Source organism: Lolium rigidum, chromosome 1 (assembly GCF_022539505.1).
Source record: "Lolium rigidum isolate FL_2022 chromosome 1, APGP_CSIRO_Lrig_0.1, whole genome shotgun sequence".
NCBI classification, from domain to species: Eukaryota; Viridiplantae; Streptophyta; class Magnoliopsida; order Poales; family Poaceae; genus Lolium; species Lolium rigidum.
Window position 1 is genome coordinate 179,923,825 of NC_061508.1, and position 21,506 is coordinate 179,945,330.

Here is a 21,506-nt window from a genome sequence, read left to right on the forward strand (position 1 = left end):
AGTTCTACCAAAGAACTAACTTTTCAAAAGTTATGTTAATTTAAAAAAACAATAATTCATTTGGTTGAACTAGAGAGTGTCACTTGGTACCCTAATGTCCAGCATTTGCATCCTTACATATCAAGAAGTTCCAAGTAGTGGCAATGGCAGTCTATATTAGATTAGGGGGTCAAGATATGACGTCAATGGCCAAGATAGAGTAAGAAGGAGATACATTGAGATGGGGCCATGCCAACCAAAGAATCACAAGTTTTTTGTCACAGTAAAGAGTGGAAAAAATCGCCGCTTTTGCCATGTTTGGTTTGCAGAATTTCCATGGATTGAGTATAGTGTGGAAAAGGATGCTGCCTTCTGCTTTGTTTGCTATTTGTTCAAGGATAAAACAAAATTTCCGGTGGAGATTCATTTGTGAAGGATGGTTTTAGGAACTGGAACTTGAAAAGTAGATTGGTGAGACATGAAGGTGGTGTTGGTAGTGCTCATGCTGAAGCTCGGGAAAAATTTGATATGTTCTGTACACCAAGAGCATCAATCTGAGCATCTCTTTGTTCAAGCAACTCACAATATAAGGCTTCGGATTTGCAACGTTTGACATGGACACTCAAGTATTTGAGGTTTCTATTGCATCAAGGCTTGGCATTTAGATGACACGATGAAAGTGAAGATTCACTAAATAAAGGAAATTTCCTTGAGCTCTTAAATTGGCTTGCAGGAAATTTTGAACAGGTTAACGAGGTGGTTCTCAACAATGCTCCACGGAATTGCAGGATGACTCACCATGACATACAACATGAGCTGATCAAATGTTGTGCGTGGGAGACTACTAAACTAGTCATTGAAGAACTTGATGGTGGTCAGTTTGCAATACTTGCAGATGAATCTAGTGATGTGTATTAGAATGAGCAGTTGGTTGTTTGCTTGCGCTATGTTGATAGGAAAGGAAGGGCAGTTGTAAGATTACTTGGTCTTGCTCATGTTGAGGACACTACCTCTTTGACACTTAAAGCTGTAATTCAAGAAATGCTTATGGAGTACAACTTGACATTTGCCATGGCCCGTGGGCAAGGATATGACGGAGCTAGCAACATGAAAGGTAATGCCAATGGTCTGAAAAAACTAATTATGGATGAGTCTCCTTCAGCCTATTGTATGCACTGTTTTTTCCATCAACTACAGCTAACTCTTGTAGTTGTTGCTAAGGAGAGTGGAGATTGTACTTGGTTCTTTCAGCAGCTTGCACATTTGTTAACTGCTCTTGGCAGGTCTTGCAAAAAGATGAGGATGCTTCGGATTGCTCAAGCCGAGGAACTGATTGATGCATTGGATTTGGAAGAAGTACAAACAGGAACTGGGCAAAATCAGGAAATGGGTTTGGGAAGGCCATGTGATACACGTTGGGGCTCTCACTTCAGGACAGTGAACAGTGTCCTCTCTCTATATGCTGCAATATAGAGAGTCCTAAAGAAGATAGGAAAAGAGTACCATGCTGCGGAGGCTCAAGCTGCTCTATCAGTGGAGACATCAATTTTGTCATTTGAGTTTGTTTTCATGGCACACTTGTTGCAAGAAATATTTGGATACACAGATCACTTAAGCAGAGCTTTGCAAACAAAAGACTGAGATATTGTTCATGCTATTCAGCAACTTGACAATACGAAGTATCACTTGGCGGGCTTGAGGTCTGATCCCGGATGGGACGATTTCCTCATTAAGGTAACATCTTTCTGTACAAAGTACAACATCAAAGTTGTTGATATGAAGGCGCGTTACTATCCTGTTGGTCGACCTAGAAGAGGTGATCTCTTTAATGGTGCATATAATTACCATCGCTTCCATGTTGATATGTTTGTGAGTGTCATTGATAGGCAAATTTCAGAACTAAATGGCGGATTTGATGATGTAAACATAGAACTACTTAATTGCATGACAACATTATCTCCCGTTCGCTCATTTGCTGCTTATGATCAAAATAAGTTGGTCAAGCTTGCTTCACAGTTTTATGCTATTGATGTCACAATTGATGAATTGGCAAGACTTCCATGGCAACTAGACATGTATATTACTCATGTGCGCAGAGACGAAAGGTTTAAAAACTTGAAGAATATAGTTGAGCTTTCAGTTATGCTTGTGGAGACAAATATGCATGCACGGTTCTTTATTGTTTGTAAGCTTCTCAAGTTGGTACTGATTTTGCCTGTATCTACTGCCAGTGTTGAAAGGGTATTCTCCTCCATGAATTATGTGAAGAATAAGCTAGGAAACAAGATGAGTGATGATTACTTGAACAATTGCATGGTTACATTTGTTGAGAGAGAATTATTCAATCAAGTGAAGGATGAGGATGTCATCAATCTCTTCCAAAAGGGTGCCCACAAAGTTATATTGTAAGAGGTACTGCCTCTTTCCATTAAAATTTGTTGTTGTACTTCGATTTGTATGGATTTAAGCACTTTAGTATTATGTATTGTACTGGAATGATTGTTATAGTTTACTAAAATTATTGTCCAACTAAAAATATAGCATATATAGGCTTTTGTTTGTGTTTTTCTAAGCTTTGTGAAAATTATAGGCGTTTGCTCGTGTTTTGTTTGCTTTGAAAACATTTTTTTGGCTGGTGGGAATACCCACCAGCATTTTCCTGGCGCCGAGGTTGCCTTGGGCATGTGAATCTGTGACCATCGTCCCCCCCATGGCAAGCTTGTGTACTCCGTGTTATCATTTCGGTTTTGCATAGCACGGGGCAATGCCCACTCCTAGATACTGTAGATGCAATGCAATCGTGTGTTTTTTCTTGCATTTGTGAAAAATGGTTTTGGTTTGTCACCCGGATTTTCATGGAGATTGAAATGGCGTGTGCAAAGTTAACTAGTACTCAAAATTCGAACGAACTGAGCATGGGAATGGACAAAATAACATGAAATTTCAAGGTTCAAAACAACATTGCCCGTAAGCAGACACAGCAACCACCCGTTCGTCTCCGAGGAAAGGAGCAAGCTCGGATCACGACCATGCTGCTGCAGTTCACGGACTCTCTACACGCTCCCATGGCCATGGATTTAGAGCAAGGAAATCCATGGAGGATTACTACTACTCGCCACCGGTAGATGCGGCCGGCGCGACGCTAGTGCTGGTCGAGCGCGTTGGGGCCGGAGCAGTAGCTGCGGTAGGGGTCCCACACCCACTGCACCAGGAACCTGCGCCCCCCGACGCCGTTCACGTTGTACGACGAGCCGGACCGACCGTCGGTGAGCAGCTGCCCGGTGTACGCGCCGCCGCCGCCGGTGCCGTAGATGCCCTCGCAGAGATCCGCGATCTCGGTGGGGAACGACGGGTCCCCGCCGGCGTACCACGCGTTGGCCAGCGGGTTGGAGGCCATCTCCGCCAGCTCGTGCGCGATGACGCTGACCATGCCGTCCACGCCGGCGTCCCCGTTCGGTGGCGCCTCGGGCCTCCGGTTCGGCACGTACGCCGGGATGGCGAACGGGTACGCGCACACCTCCGGGCAGCGGCGCGCCGAGTTGCCGACCCAGGCGTAGGGGAGCGTGTAGCCGACCACGGACGGGAAGGTGAAGTAGTGGAAGCCGCACACCTGGCCGCAGAAGTTCTCCACGAGCACCTCCGTGGAGGTGAGCACCAGGTAGACGCCGCCGGCGTCGACCGGGAGCGGCCTGGTGCGCGCGGTGACCGCGTCGCGCACCACGGACTGGATGTCCATCCGGGACAGCGACGCGCCGCGGGACATGCGCGCGTCGGTCTTCTCCTGGCCCAGCGCCACCGCCGCCGACACGTTCGCCGTGGTCTGGTCCGTGTAGAGCTGCACGGTGCGCCACCAGTCGGCGACGGACGGCGAGGGGACCTTCTGGTCGGAGGAGAGGGAGCGGAGGAAGGCGCGGATGGTGCGCTTCTGGTCGGCGGGCCAGGCGCCGTACCAGATCGGGTGGACGGTGATGGCGGCGGCGAGGACCGGGCCCATGTGGTACTCCAGCTTGACGAAGTCCGACGACCCCTCGAACTTCTTGGACGCGCCGAAGCCCGGGTCGATGGCGCCGGTGGCGTCGCGCGGCGGCCACGGGCGCCACGCCGTGGCGAGCGGCGCCGCGAGGACGAGGAGCAGGAGGACGCCGCCGGGGCCTGGCATTGCGGCGAGCGGGCTGAGGGGAATGTCGCGGGGATTTACTATGGGTTCTTGGGGCCGGGGTTCTTTCTTTATAGAAAGTGGGAAATGTGGGTGCCGAGAGTGGAAGCCATGGAGTGGTAGCGAGAGCGAGTGGGGGAGGAGACAGTGTTCTTGGCTTGGGCTCTTCTCGAGCTGCAACTATGTCGTCCTCGGTGTTGCTTTGGTTTTATGCGCGAGTTAACTTTGAACGTCCTCGCTGCTGCTAATTTACCTGTACTCCCTAACATTCATTGTACTGCGTCCGTGTCAAATTGAGAAAGCTTTTCACTTTGCAACGGGACCAGCCAATAACCCAAAATCAGAGGAAAAGACATAGTGCCTCTTTGGATTGTAGTAATTTTATAGAATTTCAACTAATAGGATTTCTTTTTTTCATGTAGATTGCATTTGGAACAAAAAAAAAAGCGTGCTACCAATTTTTTTTTTCGAGAATCCAAAGAAAAAAGTGTTCGAGGCTCTCGATATCAATTTCTATGGATTGGATTCTTATGTATTGAGTTCATAGGAATTTAAACATCCACTCCAACCTCGTTCTTAGGCTCAAGTGTATAACATGGATGCACTTTTTCGAATGTGAATATTTCATAGCTAGTTGTGCCTGCACCCCATTGTGGGAGGTCGCACTTTCAAGTTAGAAAATTGAAACAAATCATGTACACGGGTTGTGTTATATCTTGTGGATATACGAAACTTCGTTCCAAAATATAACTGTATGTGACATGTGCAAAAAATAAGTATAAGTAAATAGTATCCCATAACTATTTGCACATGATTTTGTACTTTTTTGTGCAGTTCAGATATTTTCAAATTTTTGGATAAAACTTTGCGGACATAGAATATACAAGATAATTTATGTCCCCGATGTATTTCACATTTTCTGAGAACTTGAAAGTGTGACATTGGACAGTGGGATACGGGTAGGACTAGTTACAAATGTAAGTTCGTGCGATGTTGCTATGTTTTCTAAAGTTAGCAAGGGCATCTTTAGCGGCTCGACTCAAATGGACACTTTTAGTCTATTTGCGTTCACGCACTTAAAATTTGGGTCTACCTCTAAGGATGTAAAAAAAAAAAAAAAAAAAAAAAACATCGGCCCGCTGAGACTACCCGAGGCAAACAAACACGCGAGCATATTTAACCCGATCGAATGTGACCGGAATACGTTGATTGTTGTAGACGAGTGGAAAGGGCAAGAATCATTTGCGCTTTAGGCTGGTGCCATTGGAGGCTGGAGGCGGGGCGGTATCGGCGGCACCGGGGCGGGAGAGGGGCGGGAGTGGGGCGGGACGGGAGGGAGGGGCGCCGGCGAGGGCGCCCGGCGGTAGCGCCCGCTCCCGCCCGGCTATCGCCCGCGTTGGCGGCGGGAGGGAGGCGGGAGCGGGGCGGGAGGCGGGGCGACGCGATGGCGGCGTGGGGCGGGAGCGTCGCGGGCGGGAGTGGGGCGGGAGCGGGCGAGAGACGGGCGGGATGCGGGCGGGAGTGGGGCGTTAGCGGGCGTTAGTGGGGCGGGAGTGGGGCGGGAGTGGGGCGGCAGTGGCAACGGCTAGCTGACTTGGCGCGACGCGATTGGTCCACGTCAGCTAGCCGTTGCTGGTTCAAAATTTCAGCTCCACCCTATAAATACCCCCCATATGTTTCACTCACTCCACACCCATTTCATCTCCATTCATCACCTTCCCTCTCTCAAATCTTCTCCACCATGTCCGGTTGGACTCCACCAGATTTGACCACGTTCACCGATTTGATTCACGACGGGTCACCAATAGACCTAGATGGTCTCTCTCCGACACATCGTCGCACCAATGCCGGTTCTTCGCCGCTTCCCCGAGTTTTATACCCCTCCGGCACACCTCCTCCGGGGTCATACGCTCCACCTCCGGGGCCATATGGTTCATACCCTCCTCCTCCAGGGCCATACGCTCCACCTCCGGGGCCATATGGTTCATACCCTCCGTATCCATATCCCCAACCACCTCCAAATGCTCCACCAACAGGTAGCGGTACTGCAACTGTACCTCCTTACCCACCACCTTCGTACGGTTCATACCCTCCACCTCCGTATCCATTCGCGCCATATGGTCCGTACCCCCCAGCACCTTCTGAAGCTCCCGCTCCAAGCTCCGAGTCCAATGCCGCGGAAACAATCGTACCACCGCGTGCAAAGAGGCTTGACTGGACTGTCCTGGAAGAGGAAAAACTGGTACTTTCCAAACCCATCACATATTTATTGCATTATTGGTTCTTGCTAGGATTTTTCACTAACAATATCTATTTCGGTGGTAGGTAAATGCTTGGCTTTTTAACTCCAAGGACTCTGTTGCCGGTAATTGCAAGACCGGCACTAGTTTTTGGGGTCGAGATAGTCGCAACCTTCAACTCTACCTCGGATCCTTCCCATCATCGGACCTCGAAGCAGCTGAAGGATCATTGGAACGGCTACAACAAGGAGGTGTCCCTGTTCAATGCATACCACATCCAAGAAACAAATATGCGTCAGAGTGGAGCAGATGATGATATGGTCATGAAGGCGGCAATGGAGAGGTACGCGAATGACAAAAGAGTGACTCAGCCGTTCAGAAAGCTGCACTGGTGGAATGCTGTAAAAAATGAAGCGAAGTGGAAAGGACAACATGGTCCTGGTAGTGGAACCGACTCCAGTTCCAAGAGAAGCCGTCTAGGACCTTCTGGTGAGTACAGCTCTAGCGACGCAACAGGCGATACGGAGGAAGAGCGTCCACCGGGCCGCGATAGGGCCAAGGCCGCGGCACGTAGGGGCAGGAGGAAGGGGAAGGAAACCTCATCAAGCAGTGAGGTAGGAAGTAAATCCTTCGCGATGAGTAACATGATGCAGGGTTTAGTGAAGGCTAAGCTATTCAAGCAATGGAACAAAATGAGAGACCGACCAACCGACGACATGAACGAAGCAGAAAAGCGCAAACATGCGAAGGCCATCAAGATGGTGGAAACAGAGCTTGGTCTGGATGATGACAACGAGGAGGAGGAGCAGGAACAAGAGGCAGAAGAGTAGAATTTTTATTTATTATGTAATTTTTAATTTTTTTATGCAATTTTATTAATTATTATGTAATCGGTAATATTTTAAGTTCAATAAAAAAAATTCTTGCATTAATTTGAATGTCTAAAATAAATCGAGTGAAATAACTTAATGTGAAAAGGAAATAGTGATGTGGAGGAGAGAGAAGTGAGAGTGGGGACTATAGCCCATGCATTGGCAAGGTGGGGTGAGAGTATGGTGAGAGTGGAGTGAGAGTGAGAGAAAAGCTGACGTGGCGGGGCGGGAGTGAGGCGGTGCAATGGCACCAGCCTTAGGACCGCACCACATTTTGCCTAGCCATGCACGAGACGATCCAGTAAAAAGAGAAGCGCGCGCGCTCTCGAGTTCAACTTGTTGCTGCTCTCGAGTACGAGTACAGGAGCCGTCGTTATTGCCCAGCTGTGAGTGTGAGCGTGAGTGGGGGACCCGACCGGCAGCCAGATTCTCGGCGTCTCATCCCGCCCTTGGCGCCCGCTGAGTCATGAATGACAGGCCGGGCCCGCAACACACTGCACTGCCGTACACGTGTCATTGCTGGAGGTACGGAGATTGCGGGGCCATACAGTAGGGAGATATTTTCTCGAGGTGGGCCCGCCGGGTCCGGTTCACGAGGCCGGTGTCCGAACGAGCCGAATCGGGCATGACTCGGCGCCGCGCTGCCGGGCGAAAAGGAGTGACTCGGCCGCACCCCAACGTAAGTCCCTGACATGTGGCCCCATGATCTCGTGGACCGAGCTGTCAGTGGGATGGGGCGTCGGAACTTGCGTTTCCATTTGGATGGGCCCCGCATGTCCGGTTAAAGCGGGGAATGGAGCTACGGGAAAGGAGAAAAACTTGGACGGAAGCAGGTATGGAGTGCTGCACCGCATCGATTGCAGTGGTGGCCCGCGTGCTCCCTCCTCGCACAGGAAAATTTCTGGCGCCCATCCAGATCGATTATTTGTTCGTACACTCCACTGTGACATGCACGATCCGAATTCCACTGAGAATATCTCAACTCGCAATCTAGCATACATGCATGCAAGTATGATACGTTGAACGGCCCGGGGCTGTGGTGATTATTCAGATCTGCCATTGATTTCCGAGATTACAACATATGTGTGGACGTGTGGTTTATAACATCTCCCGCCTCTTTTCCCACACCGTGTTCGAATTGAGCGCCGAATTGACCGTTTGGGAGACGCCGCACTTTGGAGCCACTTTTACGGCATGTTTGGAGCGTCTTCCAAATTATTATTTTTTTAGAAATTTATTCAAACATCAAATGAATTAAACGAGATTTAACAAACAACAAAGCAAACAAACAAAAGTTGGGCTAGCCCGGCGCAGCGTCGACGCATCTGATGCCTCTCCTTTGAGTCTATGTAGATGCTCTACGAGATCATACTGCAACTGGGCGTGAATATTCCTGTCACGGATTTCTATATGCATGGCAAGAAAATCAGCAAACTTTGTAGACACCCGGTGATCAACCTCCACATGAAGTCCCTGACACTCATAGGGATCAGCATGCGTGGCTCGAGTCTTGCGGATATTCTCGATGATCATCTTGTGCATGATCACACAAGTTTGCATCACCTCCCACAGTTGGTCGTGAGACCAGAAAAAAGTAGGATACCGAACAATAGCAAATTGAGCTTGAAGCACACCAAGACCACACTACATGACACCCATTGCACAAACCTTACCAAGCGAACAGGCGGTTCTTCCATAATCAATGCATATAATTGGTTGCTCGCCAAGTCTTTTTTCGCATTCAGTCGGCTAAGTTTTGGCAGTTTGGTTGCCCACGAGGATCTGCGTATGTCCATCACATGGTTCTCAAAGCGGCACAAAACTTGGGATAGGCTCTAGCGAGCGCAACATGGGAATGCGGCTACATGCGTAGGTTATAACGGGAGACGGTGCAACGCATCAAGAACATGTACCATAAATCCCGTCAACGCCCACTCTCCCCTCTCACTTGCCCTTTCACACCCTCTCCTCTTCCCTCTCTCTCTTCTCTCGCTGTCGCTGGTTCCAATGCCGCCGGTAGATCGAAGACCACCATTGCATCGAAGGAAGACTAAGAAATCAAAGCCATCTACATGCAAGCCTTCATTGACGCCTACGCGGCCGCATTTTTCCTCGGTTCAAGAACTGCTTCCCGAGCTTCATCAATGGTGTTAATTTCTCAATCAACTTGAGACTATTGTAAATACGTTGATCTGTATGAGGTAGCATAGTTCTATTCCTTTTCATTACATGCACGGTAGATTCGTGGTGGTAGGGTAAACTATCGGTCAATATGGTTGATTATGCTTGTTTGTGTTCTTCCCCAGTGTATGTGTTCTTCGTAAATATCAGATCTATATGTACATACATGTGGCTTACAGATATATTTTGCATGATTTGGCCATATTCGGTTTTTGTGGTTAAATCAACGTAACATTTGGGATTTTTGTTTGCAGTGTTCATGGTTCCATGTAGTATGATGGCCTATGGTTACTTCGCATTTTGTGTCCAAGATCCCAATGGTCTACATGAATCCATGCCTCTCATGATTGATCTTGGCCACACAATGCCTAATATGAGGCACTTTGTTGCAGTGCCAATGATTAATATGAAGCAGTTGTAGCCTTGTAGGGGAAGGGATGTTCCTATCGAACATAGTGTTATAATTAATGGCCATGTTTCATGTTTTGATTATGCCGGCCTTGCTCTGTTAGGATCATCTCTTCCCCAAGGGTTACTCCGGTGCTCCCCCCTAGAGTTAGTTTGAAGGGTTATAATTAGATTTTTTTTCTATGTTGGGTCCGCCAAGACATATATCCAGCCCATGTATACCCGTTTATATTGATACGGTATGTGTACGTTGTGTAAGAAGAAGAAAAAAGGTCGCATGACCAGTTAACGATCCCATCCGCCTAAGTACCACCGCACGTCGTGTGCATGCCTTGTTTTAAAACCGTAGCTATGTACAAAAATGCGGTACAACAAAACGCGGGCCATGCGGGCATGTACTAGGCTGTACGGACGGTGGACCTACACTAAAATTATGATCTTGCCCCGCTTACGAACATGTATGAAAAGATCTCCACCGTTGTTGTGTTTGACGCTCCCAGATTCTTTCTAGGGGAGGAGCACCGGAGCAGAAGTTCTCTTCCCCCTATATGTTCTATGTTCTATGTTCTACGGGGTATCCCTAATGATATTTATTTGGCAATGAACGTCGACCGAATTGTGCTGCTTATAAATGAGATTCTCTGGTTTTGCAGGGTCATATCTTAGCCATTTGTGTGCTATGTTAGTATGAGGCTCTTGGTTCTGTATTGTACTTGCAATTTTTATTTGGCCTTGTAGGCATTTCTTGTGCTTTGTGTGCCATTATATGGGGCTATATCTCTTTAGTATAGGGCATCACTGTAATTGCTTGTGCATGTTCCATATTGACTTGTTTTTTTTTTTGCAGTGCTTCAAGATATGACGAGTGATGTTGTTCACAACTTTTGTGAAGGTTACTCTAAGGGCATCTTCAAACGGGCGACTGCGCGGCCGTTTACGTCCGCGTGGACCGGATATGCGTCTGCACCCTGCTCCAGCGAGGCGACGCATCGTGTCGGGGCGTCCGGAGCGACGCAAATTGTAACATCCCAAATTTCAATAAAAGAAAATTAGAAGAATTCCAGAGAGCAAATTTTCAAACCAACAAAAACTTTTCTTTTTGCATATAGTATCATGTCCAGGACTTGTGCATTTGATTGATATGCCATGATGATTGGTAATATGTGGTTGTGCTATGTGCTAAAACCCTAAGTTGATCATGAGAAGATCACAAAGAAAATAAAATAAAATAGAATAAAATCAAATGCTACAACCCTAAAACCCTCACATAGGCTCATTGCCATTTTCATAAATTTTGACCCTAGACCAATTTGGTCTTCACCATTAGTTGGAATACATTACTAAACCCATATGACAACTTTGTGAATCATAGAAACACCAATTCAATCAAATTCAAATAAAAATTGAGGTCACATAGAATAAGGGTCAAATCTGCCCATTATAATCTGGTCACCACTTTGAGCCCTCATAGCTCAATATTTTCAAACTAAATTTTCTCAACTCTTGGCATGTCATCCAAGAGGACATCAAGGTGAACACTTTCTGTAAAGAAATATATGCCAAATTCATTTTGGATCAAAATCTACACACATGCAAAGTTGCAACATTTTATTAAAATCAACAATCTCACACTTCATTCGCAAAAAAAAAAAAATCTCACACTTAGCATTTTTGAGAATTCTTGGGATTTGAAAATTCCACCACCACCTCTGATCATCTATGGTCATTTACAACTTTTATCCACACTCTCATTTCAAGAACATTCACCATTGGAATTATTTCAAAATTTGAACATTTGGCAATTTACAAATTTGGGCACTATTTGCAACTATAGCAAATAGTGATCTACTACACCTAAAGCCACCCTAACCTACACCATGGTGTCCCCTTGTCCCCTCTCTGCCTCACCCCTGCATGGAAACCCTAGGAGGAGGCCAAGCATGGCCATGGCATGGCCATGCCGGCCATGTCTCCACCATGCCGTGCTCCCCCTCTCTCCCTTGCTCCTCTCCACCGGCCACCGCGCCACAGGCACGCCAACGCATCCCCTAGCCACGCCTAGCATGGCCACCTGTCGAGGAGGAGGCCGACCACGGCCGGCCGACGCGCGCCCTGGACGCGCTCACCATGCCGGTGATGTCGCGCATGGACATGCGCGTGGACGCCACGGTACACGCGCCGCGCGGCCACCCTACGCCACCCCTGGACCCCCTCTCCCTTCTTTCGCATCGCCGCGACACCGCAACACCGTTGGACACGACCAAGACGCAGACACGCGCCCGCCACCGCCGGAGACGACGACCACGTCGTGCCGTTGCCGCGCCAGTACACGCACGCGACCAAGTTAGGCACCGCCCAGCGTCGCCGTTGCTGCCAGGAGGACCGCCTGGACACGCTGAACAGCTCCACGCCCTCGCTTAGCCCCCTAGCTCGCCGGAGCACCCGCGCCCATGTCGACCTTGCCACTGCCCCGCAGCACCCTTGCTCGCCTATAAAAGGAGACCTCTCCTCGTCGATCTGAGCACACCATCACCTTCCCCTCTTCTCACTCGACCGCCAGAGCCACTCCACCGTCGACATTAGCCACTGACGCCGCCCAATTTCCACCTCACTGCCGCACGCCGCCGCGGAAGCTCGCCACCGATTGGAGCCGCCCAGGACAAGCCGCTGGTACCAGGAGCCTCGCCGTCGCCGACCGCTTCGTCGAGCATACTGCCCACCGCCGCTGGAGCCACGGTGAGCCCTCCGACCCCCTAGCGCCGCCGCGCCAGTGAGAGCTTCTCGCCGGCGATGACGATAAACCCTAGCCGTCCGATCTGCCTCTGATCCTACGCCTCACATGCCCCGTACCGTTTCGCTGTGTTATGAGCGACTGACGGGTGGAGCCCACCTGCCAGGCAGCCCACGCGTGCGTGGACGCGTGGTGGGCTGGTTTGGGCCGTTTTAAATTCGTTTGGCCCGTTAGGATTTCCCGCCGGCCTTTTTAATTCAAATTGAGTTTAAATAATTTGGTTTGAATTCTACACTGGACCCAACTTTGAAATTGCATAGAATCTGTTTGGCTTGGCCAAATTTAGCAAACTTTATATGGTTGGAAAGCTAGTAAAAATATCTACAATATGCCACTGGTCTCATGACCAGATTCGTGGTAAAATTAATTCGATAAAAATAACAAAGCAGGGACTTTTCCCTATTCAAATAATTATTAAAAATCAACTAAAATAGATATTAAGTTAATTCCAACTCTAGTAGCTCACATATTACTTACACTAATTGATTATGCAGTAAAATGGGGTGGTCACTTTGCATGATCATGCCCTAGTTTGAGTAATGGGCAATATGGCTATTTTCTCTAAGTGATATTGTCCAAAAATATTATGCAAATCATATGAGGTGTTATACTTCATTTAAATCTTGTCCCAAATGAATTCATGTGATGTTTGTACCCTGGTCCAAACACTCCTATATGAATTACTTGGAGATTTAAAATATATGTAGTATTATTAAATGGTATGAGGTGGTTTACCTCATTTAAATTGTTTTCTCAATTGATGATCATGAATGGTGGACTTAGGTCAATAGAAAATTCATGAATGATTATTGAGAAATTAAATCTTAAGAAGATTTCAATAAGAGGAAATTATTCCTCAGGAACTTTATGGAAACTATCATTTACATAGGTAATGAGAGGAAATTATTTTTCCCCAAACCACACAACCAATGCACCCTAATTAGATTACTTGTGTGCATAGAATAGTGTGTGTGATTACATGTGTTGTTTGGAATAGCCCTTGAATTAGTGAGTGATTATACCTCGTATTCCAATTTAGACGCTAGTACCGGAGAATACCCGGAAGAGGAAGGTTGCTACCCAGAAGAGGAGGAGGAACAGTTTGAGAACTACCAAGGCAAGCTAATATTCTTGCAAGTGCAAAGTCCTATCAAGGACAAGGCACTCTCATCTTTTCTTATGAAGCATAAGCCTATCCCAAGTTTTATTACAAGTTTTATTTGCAAGCTTTATTGCCTTTGGTTATCAAAATACTTTTGATTTATGATTCTATGGGGTTAATGTTAGATTAGTACCAGAGTATCAAAGTTAGCCTAGAAGTAAAGCAATATACTTAGCACCCCTTATATCTAGATGCTAGTGCTAAATTAAAAATGACTACTCTAGATGGGAACAGGTGTGGTGAAATAATGATGATGATGAAATTTATGAAATGACTTTTGAAGGTGAATATGACCAAGAGAAAATAGTGATTTTTGATATAAACTAATAATGGTTTGGATGCGATACCTTTCCAATTCATAAGTACCCCCACAATACCTGATTATGGGTAAGGGCTTAACTAGAAGTTTATGTACCTTAGTATGGGTTCCCTCTAAACACACATCATAGGGGTTATGCCGAGGCTGCCTCCGTTGTTGATGAATGATGTGAATTGAAGGTGAATTATACGGCCAAGCCCTGTGCAGTTCCCGGGATGACAGCTTGGTCATCACTCGGGAGGCCAAGCTCATGGGGAGAGGTGCTCATACTAGAGTTTGTAAATGAAAGGTTATGGTTGATGATCCGCGTACTGTGTTACGATGATTCGGGGTTATCCCGATGGATGAAATCAAATGTTGTGGCACAAGTGTGCAACCTCTGCAGAGTGTAAACCTATTCGAATAGCCGTGTCCACGGTTACGGACAATTGGAAAGGCCATACAGTTTCCAGTATTAGATTCTTGAAAATGTTGATGATGAATGATGACTTGGGTTTTTGAATCACAACAATGTTGTGGGAATGACACTAATGTTCCCACTTGAGTTAGTTAGCACCTGAATAATTATTGAGTAAATACTTGCAAAGATTAAAACTGGCTTTATGCAAAGAAACTAGAGCTTAGCACCCCCTTTTACTAGAAATGCTAGCACTTACACTAGTATTAGTTTGCGAGTACTTAAAGTACTCACGGCTGTGTCCCTGGCTATTCAAATGGCCAGACTATGACGAGGAGCAGCAGTACGAGGAGGAAGAGCAGCAGGACGTCTACCACAACTAGGAGTCTGCTGACGTCAAGCGTTGGCCTGTGGACTATAGAGTCCTTGTATCTTACGCTTCCGCTATGAACTTGTGTTATGTTCGTTGACCAGTTCGTTGATCAATAGATCAACTATTTATGTAATATGGATCATGTGATTCCAAGTTGTAAGACTTTATGGTTTGTAATGAATGATGACTGTGATACTTAACTATTATGCCTCGCAACAACAATATTGCTGGGATTGCGATGTATGACATAATAGGCATCCGGACTTAAAAATCCGGGTGTTGACACAAATGCGGCGCAAATATGCGGCACGTTCGCGTCTTCGCGGTCGCGCCTAGCGTCCGCTCGCTTCCCCCATGGGCCCGCCTGGCAGCGACCCTGGCTCGATCGGCCTCGAATTATAGCACAACAAGCGCGGCGATGTCAACCGCCGGAGTGGCAACCGCGCCGATTAACCCGCCAACCGCCGGAATGGAGCGCCGAACCGCCGGGGAAGAGCAACCGCGTGTCTCTTCGTTATACGCACCGCCATTAATCCCCGCAGAATATAACCTATGCGCCTGCTGTAATTCACATCGAACCGCCTGCCAATCTTCTTCTTTTTCTCCAACACTGGCTAGCCAGACACTATGAGCAACTTGTCCTTGCCATCGGACTCGCAGAGCGAGGGCAAACCGCCGGGATGGCGGCATTGGTGGGAAACGCATGCGACGCCCAGCGACCCTGGCTCCCCGCCGAGGGAGGTCGAGGAGGACGGAGGCGCCGTTGGCAGGAGGAGGAGAAGGAGGAGGAGGAGGACTCCGACGCCAAGTTCGCACGGCTGGAGGCGGCGGACGAGGAGGTGGCGGAAAGGAAGGAGGCAAGGGCCCGGGAGAGGGTGCAGACGGAACATCGTCGTTCGTTCACCGACGACGACAACGATGACGCCACTGACTAGTCGTCTGACTGGACCTCATCAAGCTCCACGGACACGTCGTCCGGCAGTTCCTCTTCCGAGGAGGAGGTGACAAGCAAGAGGCGCATCCGTGAGGACGACGAGGCAGGGCCTTCTAACAAGAAGGCCAAAAATTAGTTTATAATTTCTTTGTTTTCAAATTTGTTCTCTAGTTTGTATGTTAAATATGTTTGAACTTGTTCGATTCGAGAGTTAGTTTATAATCAGTACAACTTGTTTTCGCGTTTGAATTTGCTCGATCAAAGATGAGTTAAGTACAACTTAGAAATTGGAGAGTTCTTCAACAAAAGGATAAGAAGAAGCAGCAAAACAAAACAATGAGGTGTCCAAAATGCATCAGACCGCTAGGGTGGCCCCGACGCAAACGGACAATTCGCGCCTCGCGGTAATTTTCGCGTCTGTCAGGCGACGCAAACGGACGCCCTCGGACAATTTAGGCGTCTGAAATGCGTCGCCCCGTTGGAGATGCCCTAAGAGCATCTCCACCGCGGCCCCCAAATAGTCGCTGGCAGGGGCGCTGGCACTGCTGTATGGGGGGCGCCGGCAGTGCATCCTCGATTTGGGGACGCTGTTCCCACACCAACGCCTCCCAAACGGCGGCTCCCATTTTTTTATTTTTACAATATTTTGAAACAACATATCAATCACATTTTATTCATACAATCACACAAATAGAATTAAATTATTCGTACAATCAATCAAACAAATAGTACTTAAATTATTCATACAATCAATCAAACAAACAATACTTAAATTATTCATACAACCCAACAAACAAATAGTGTTTAAATTATTCGTCCAAGCAAAAAATAGAAATAAAATCATGCATTGTTGGCTGCTCCTCTCCTCGCTCACAAATGCGTAGCTAGATCCGCCTTCAACTGTGCATGGACACCTGCATCTCGAATTTCATTGTGCATATGAAGAAAAGCAGCAAATTTTTGGGGCACATGCTCTACCTCAGCTAGTGGCCCTTGATAATCAAATGGATGATCATCCTGCACACGTGCGTCGTGCTTTCTCTCAATGATCATGTTGTGGATGATCACACAGGGCGTTCATCACCTCCCACATCTGTGCCTCAGACCAAGCGAGCGCAGGGTATGAAACGCTGCTGAAGCACCCCAAAAGCACGCTCAACATTCTTGCGTGCTGCTTCCTGGCATGTTGCAAAATAGGCTTCCATCTCGTTTGATGGAGAGGGAATTGTCTTCACAAATGTAGCGTACATCGGGTAGATACCATCAGCTAGATAGTACCACATGTTGTATGCGTGGTCGTTTACCTCAAAGTTCACGGCAGGAGCTTGTCTCTCAGCTAGCCTGGCAAACACCGGAGAGCGTCGCAGCACGTTGATATCATTGTTTGTTCCTGCCATGCCAAAAAATACATACCAAAGCCAAAGCTCATGGTCTGCCACCGTCTCAAGAATGACACTGCACTCACCAGTATGCCCCTTGTAGATCCTCTGCCAAGCAAAAGGGCAATTCTTCCAGCCCCAATGCATACAGTCAATACTTCCAAGCATTCCAGGAAACCCTCTTGCTGCATTCTTTTGCAGGATCCGAGCTGTATCATCTTGTCTTGGTGCTCTCAAATAGTCTTTAGCAAACACCGCTATGACGGCTCGGCAGAACCTGTAGAGAGTCTTTGTACATGTCGAATCTGCCATCCGTAGGTAGTCATTGGCTGTATCTGGAGGAGCTCCGTATGCAAGACAGCGCATTGCAGCAGTGCACTCCTGAATTGAGGTGAAGCCCCACAAACCTGTGAAATCTTTCTTGGCCATGAAGTACGTGTCGTACTCCCTGACGCCATGGACAATCTTCAAGAACAGCTCCTTGTTCATCCTAAACCGGCGCCGAAATTCCTTCGGCGAATGAGTCGCGTCGTCGTTGAAGTAGTCGGCGTCAAGCAGCATTACGCCGGCTTCACGATGCCGGTTGATGTTCCTCCTATTGGCTGGCTTTGAGCCGTGAGCCGAGGCACGACGAAGAAAGGCTGGTGAACGCGCATCATGTTCGTCGAAATCAGTTGCTGCTGTTGCCGCCGAACAGCCTGAGCGTTCTGCTCCTCCGTGAACAGCTGCACCATCATCTCGTCGTCGCTGTCCATCGCGGCAATCGGACGAACACCTTGCGGGTGGGGCGATATTATCGCGGTGGCGGCGAGCTCTGTTCCGGGCGAAACAGCGGCCGCCGGTCGAGGGGGTGGTGGCCGTGTCGATGCACGGCGGTTCCTAGACAGTCGGCGGTGTCGACTACTAGCGGGGAGGGGGGGCGACGGCGACGGTGGCGTTCTAGAGGGGTGGGAGTTGGCTCGGGCGTGTGTAGGAGGTGGGAAATCGGTGTGTCTGGCTGCCAGGCGGAGCCCACACTCGTTTTCTGACGTGCCGCGAGGTGCCGGCGCGCCCGATTCGCGCCCTTGGCGAAATGGCCGGCACGGGGTTGCTGACGATTCTATTGAGCTCCAAAATTGGCCGGCGCCGTTTGGGGCGCACCGGTGCGAGCCTATTTTCGCTATCGACCTCGAAAATGCTATCGAGACCGCTGTCGGGAGCGCCGGTGGAGATGCTCTAAAGATGCCTGAGATGGGAGTGCCGCCAATAGGACAAGGGGAAGGTTGCCCAATGTAGGGCACTTGCATGACCATATTGGTCCAAGCCATTTCGCTAAGATTATCATGGCACCATGGTTAATTTTCACTCATCCGGCCCGCCAAGTTACACGGGAAAACCACATACAAGCAACCAAACTAACCACAAGGCTCATACTGTTGTGCTCGTTGTTATTGCTACGGCCTACAGTACAACTGTAGACAATGGCCAGCTCGATCATACGGCTGCGGCAAAGAAATCTTCTGGATTCGTATGTTGGGAACTGGCGGAGGTTTAACTCGCTTCACAATTCTCTCGAAATCTGAATGTGTGAATATGTGCATCGAGCCATGAGCAATGAGGCTAGTGAAAATGAGGCTAGTGAAAATAGCAGGAGTACGATTCAGTCCGTCAGATGGGCGGCAGACTTGAGGCGGGCAGTCAAGTCAAACCAAGCTGACCTTTGCGTGGGTGGGTTGCATCGACAACAACGTATGCATGCTGTACTAGGCAACAGTCATCCTTTCCAGCTTGTATGACAAACCTGCAAGTTCTGAACTGTGCTATCGCCAGCAAAAGTAAAGATTTTTATGACTTTGATCGCAGGAGCAAATACAATATAATAATAACAATTAAAATATATTTCTTCTACAAACTGCCGTAGTGAAGGACAGGAGAAAATTCCACGAAATGTTCAGAGCCTGCTCCAGGAAAAGTAGGAAACGTATGAATCCATTAGAAACACTCTCAAATCCAATAGAAAACCCAAATCCGTTAATTGTGCAATAGAAAGGTCGTCATACCTATTCGACCGAAAATGCAAACAAAGAAAAGCCAATTCGTACACTAAGTATAACCACATTAATGCTGCATTTCAAGGGAATATTTGCATTGGAAATATAAAGAGAACCAAATACTTGGCCTGAGTACAATAACAGCCAAAAAAAGTTAATTTATTCAATACATTTCCAACGAGTAGAAGACATGTTGCGGCCGTAGGTTGTAGTTAGGCGCTTTGTGAAATTTGTGTGCACATGTAAACTAACTCAAATTATCACAACCATTAGGCCACAAAGGAGTCATAGTCAACTTTGTCGGTGAAACAGAAGATTGCTAAAGTAATTGTCTGAGAGGAAGCAAAGATTAATCGGTCACACTATGACCAACCAACATCAGAACCGGTTACTGACGATTATCGAGTTCGAGGCGTCCTCATCGACGTGTGCACGTAGAATTTCGGGTCGAACTTAGTTTTCCTAATGTCTTCCAATCCAACGGCAAATGAGGACGGGAAACGGACACATCAAATTCACATTGTTGCGCTCACATAGTGAAAGGATGAAAATGAGAGGCCGAAATAAAGGGTGCTACTTGCTATAGCGTTCATAGTGATGTGTGCAATGTAAAGACCTGGGTTTGAACCAGTGACATATATAGTACCGGGCCTCCACTAGTGTTCAGTACCACATCACAGCAGGGCAATGATCTATGAAGCAATGGTAGTTGCATTGCCATTTCTCTTTAAATTAGGATAGGTGTGCAACCGGTAAATAGTACAGTTACAAAATACAAGAAGTGCAGCTGCAGGTAGTTGAGACGAGTCTCATCTCTCAACTACAGAATAGTGCATGGTGGCGTGTGATGGACTGATGGCTCTCTTCCATGCGAGTTTAAATCCAAAACTCACATCTGAACCTAGGCTCATATGGCTCAGCTCCAATAAAAAATCAAATAGCAAACCATATAAAAAGAATCTGATTTTTTTACAACGAATATGACAATGTGTTCTACCTCAACATTATGGTGAAAAACAACATGTTTAGTGCTCTATGCAAAAATAACAAAATCAAGTGGTTTTCGAGCACTTACATTTATGGTTTACAACATTCAGATTTGTCTTTTATTTGCATCACTACATGTATATTTTCTCATAGGATTTTTGGCATGCTACTAAAACACATTTTCATGCTCAGTGTACAATTTTTTTAGATCCTATTGATTTTATTCACTATTTTCTGCAAAAAAATTATTGAAGCAGGAGCATATGAGCTACGGAGCAGAAAAACCATGTCTGAGCTTTCATACAAATCAGAACAAGTCACACCCATCCCTTCCTTCTACACCGTCCCTCTCGTCGCCAGCTCTTGCATGCCCTCATTCTCTCCGCCACTCGTCACTCAACCCCTCTCTTTTGACGACCGGAGATGGGGACAAAAGGCCTTGTTTCGCTTTTCCCTCTGTGTATACTACCTGATGTGTTAGATCTATGCCTAGGGGTCTCATTTTTCTTTACTTCATAGTTTTTGGCGCGATGGCATTATTGAGCCTCCCTTTGCCGTCCGTGAGCATCGGACAAGGGTTGTCACCGTCTTCCTCTGGTCGCACTACAACAGACGACACGGGATATGACGGTTTAAAACGCCGATGCACGCCTCTAATTTCCGGCTAGCACTGATGCGGGAAATAAAATCATTCATAAATAACTGCATAGGGGAAAGTGCAAACGCGGCGCATTTTTTTTTTGCGGTACATCGCGATCCACCGAGCTCTCTCTTACACTCCCTTCTTCTTCAAAGATCTCCATCTTTACCATGACTTTCTCCGTGCATGGTACCATATCCAGAGTCTTTGCACACCTGCATTTTGAGTGCATGACATATCCTCTCGAGCTCCAGTGCGATGCGAGCACACTCATCACACATCTCGCCAACTTCCATGTGTGTTGAGCTAACGATCTCGGCCAGATATAAAAGAGACCTCAAAATTATTAAATAAATAACTAAGATAAAAAACAGTTTGTTCATGAGATGAAGAATATACTGCAGCCGGGGAAGCTAGGGTGATGAAGGACTTAGACGCGACTTCAGTGTCTGCGCCTGTCGTTGCGTATTCGACGAGTCTCCGATGAGGAGAGCCTCACGAAGGGGGGGGGGAGAGAGAGAGAGGAGGGGCCATAAGGCAAGGAGTCACAGGGACGGGGTCACACGAGTTACCTAGCTTCAGACCTCGCAATGGCGGCGAGATCCTACGTGCTGCTATAATTCACTATAATGCACAGTTGTGTGATTACAATGAGTTG

General features: G+C 47.5%; 1 protein-coding gene across 1 annotated transcript; it reads right to left on the bottom strand.

The window, feature by feature from the left end:
- Positions 1-2,989: 2,989 nt before the first annotated feature.
- On the bottom strand, positions 2,990-4,138 carry LOC124682771 (protein EXORDIUM-like 3). Its single transcript, XM_047217388.1, has one exon. It carries the CDS (start codon positions 4,136-4,138, stop codon positions 3,122-3,124), a length of 1,017 nt encoding a protein of 338 aa, XP_047073344.1. The 3' UTR covers positions 2,990-3,121.
- Positions 4,139-21,506: the final 17,368 nt, after the last annotated feature.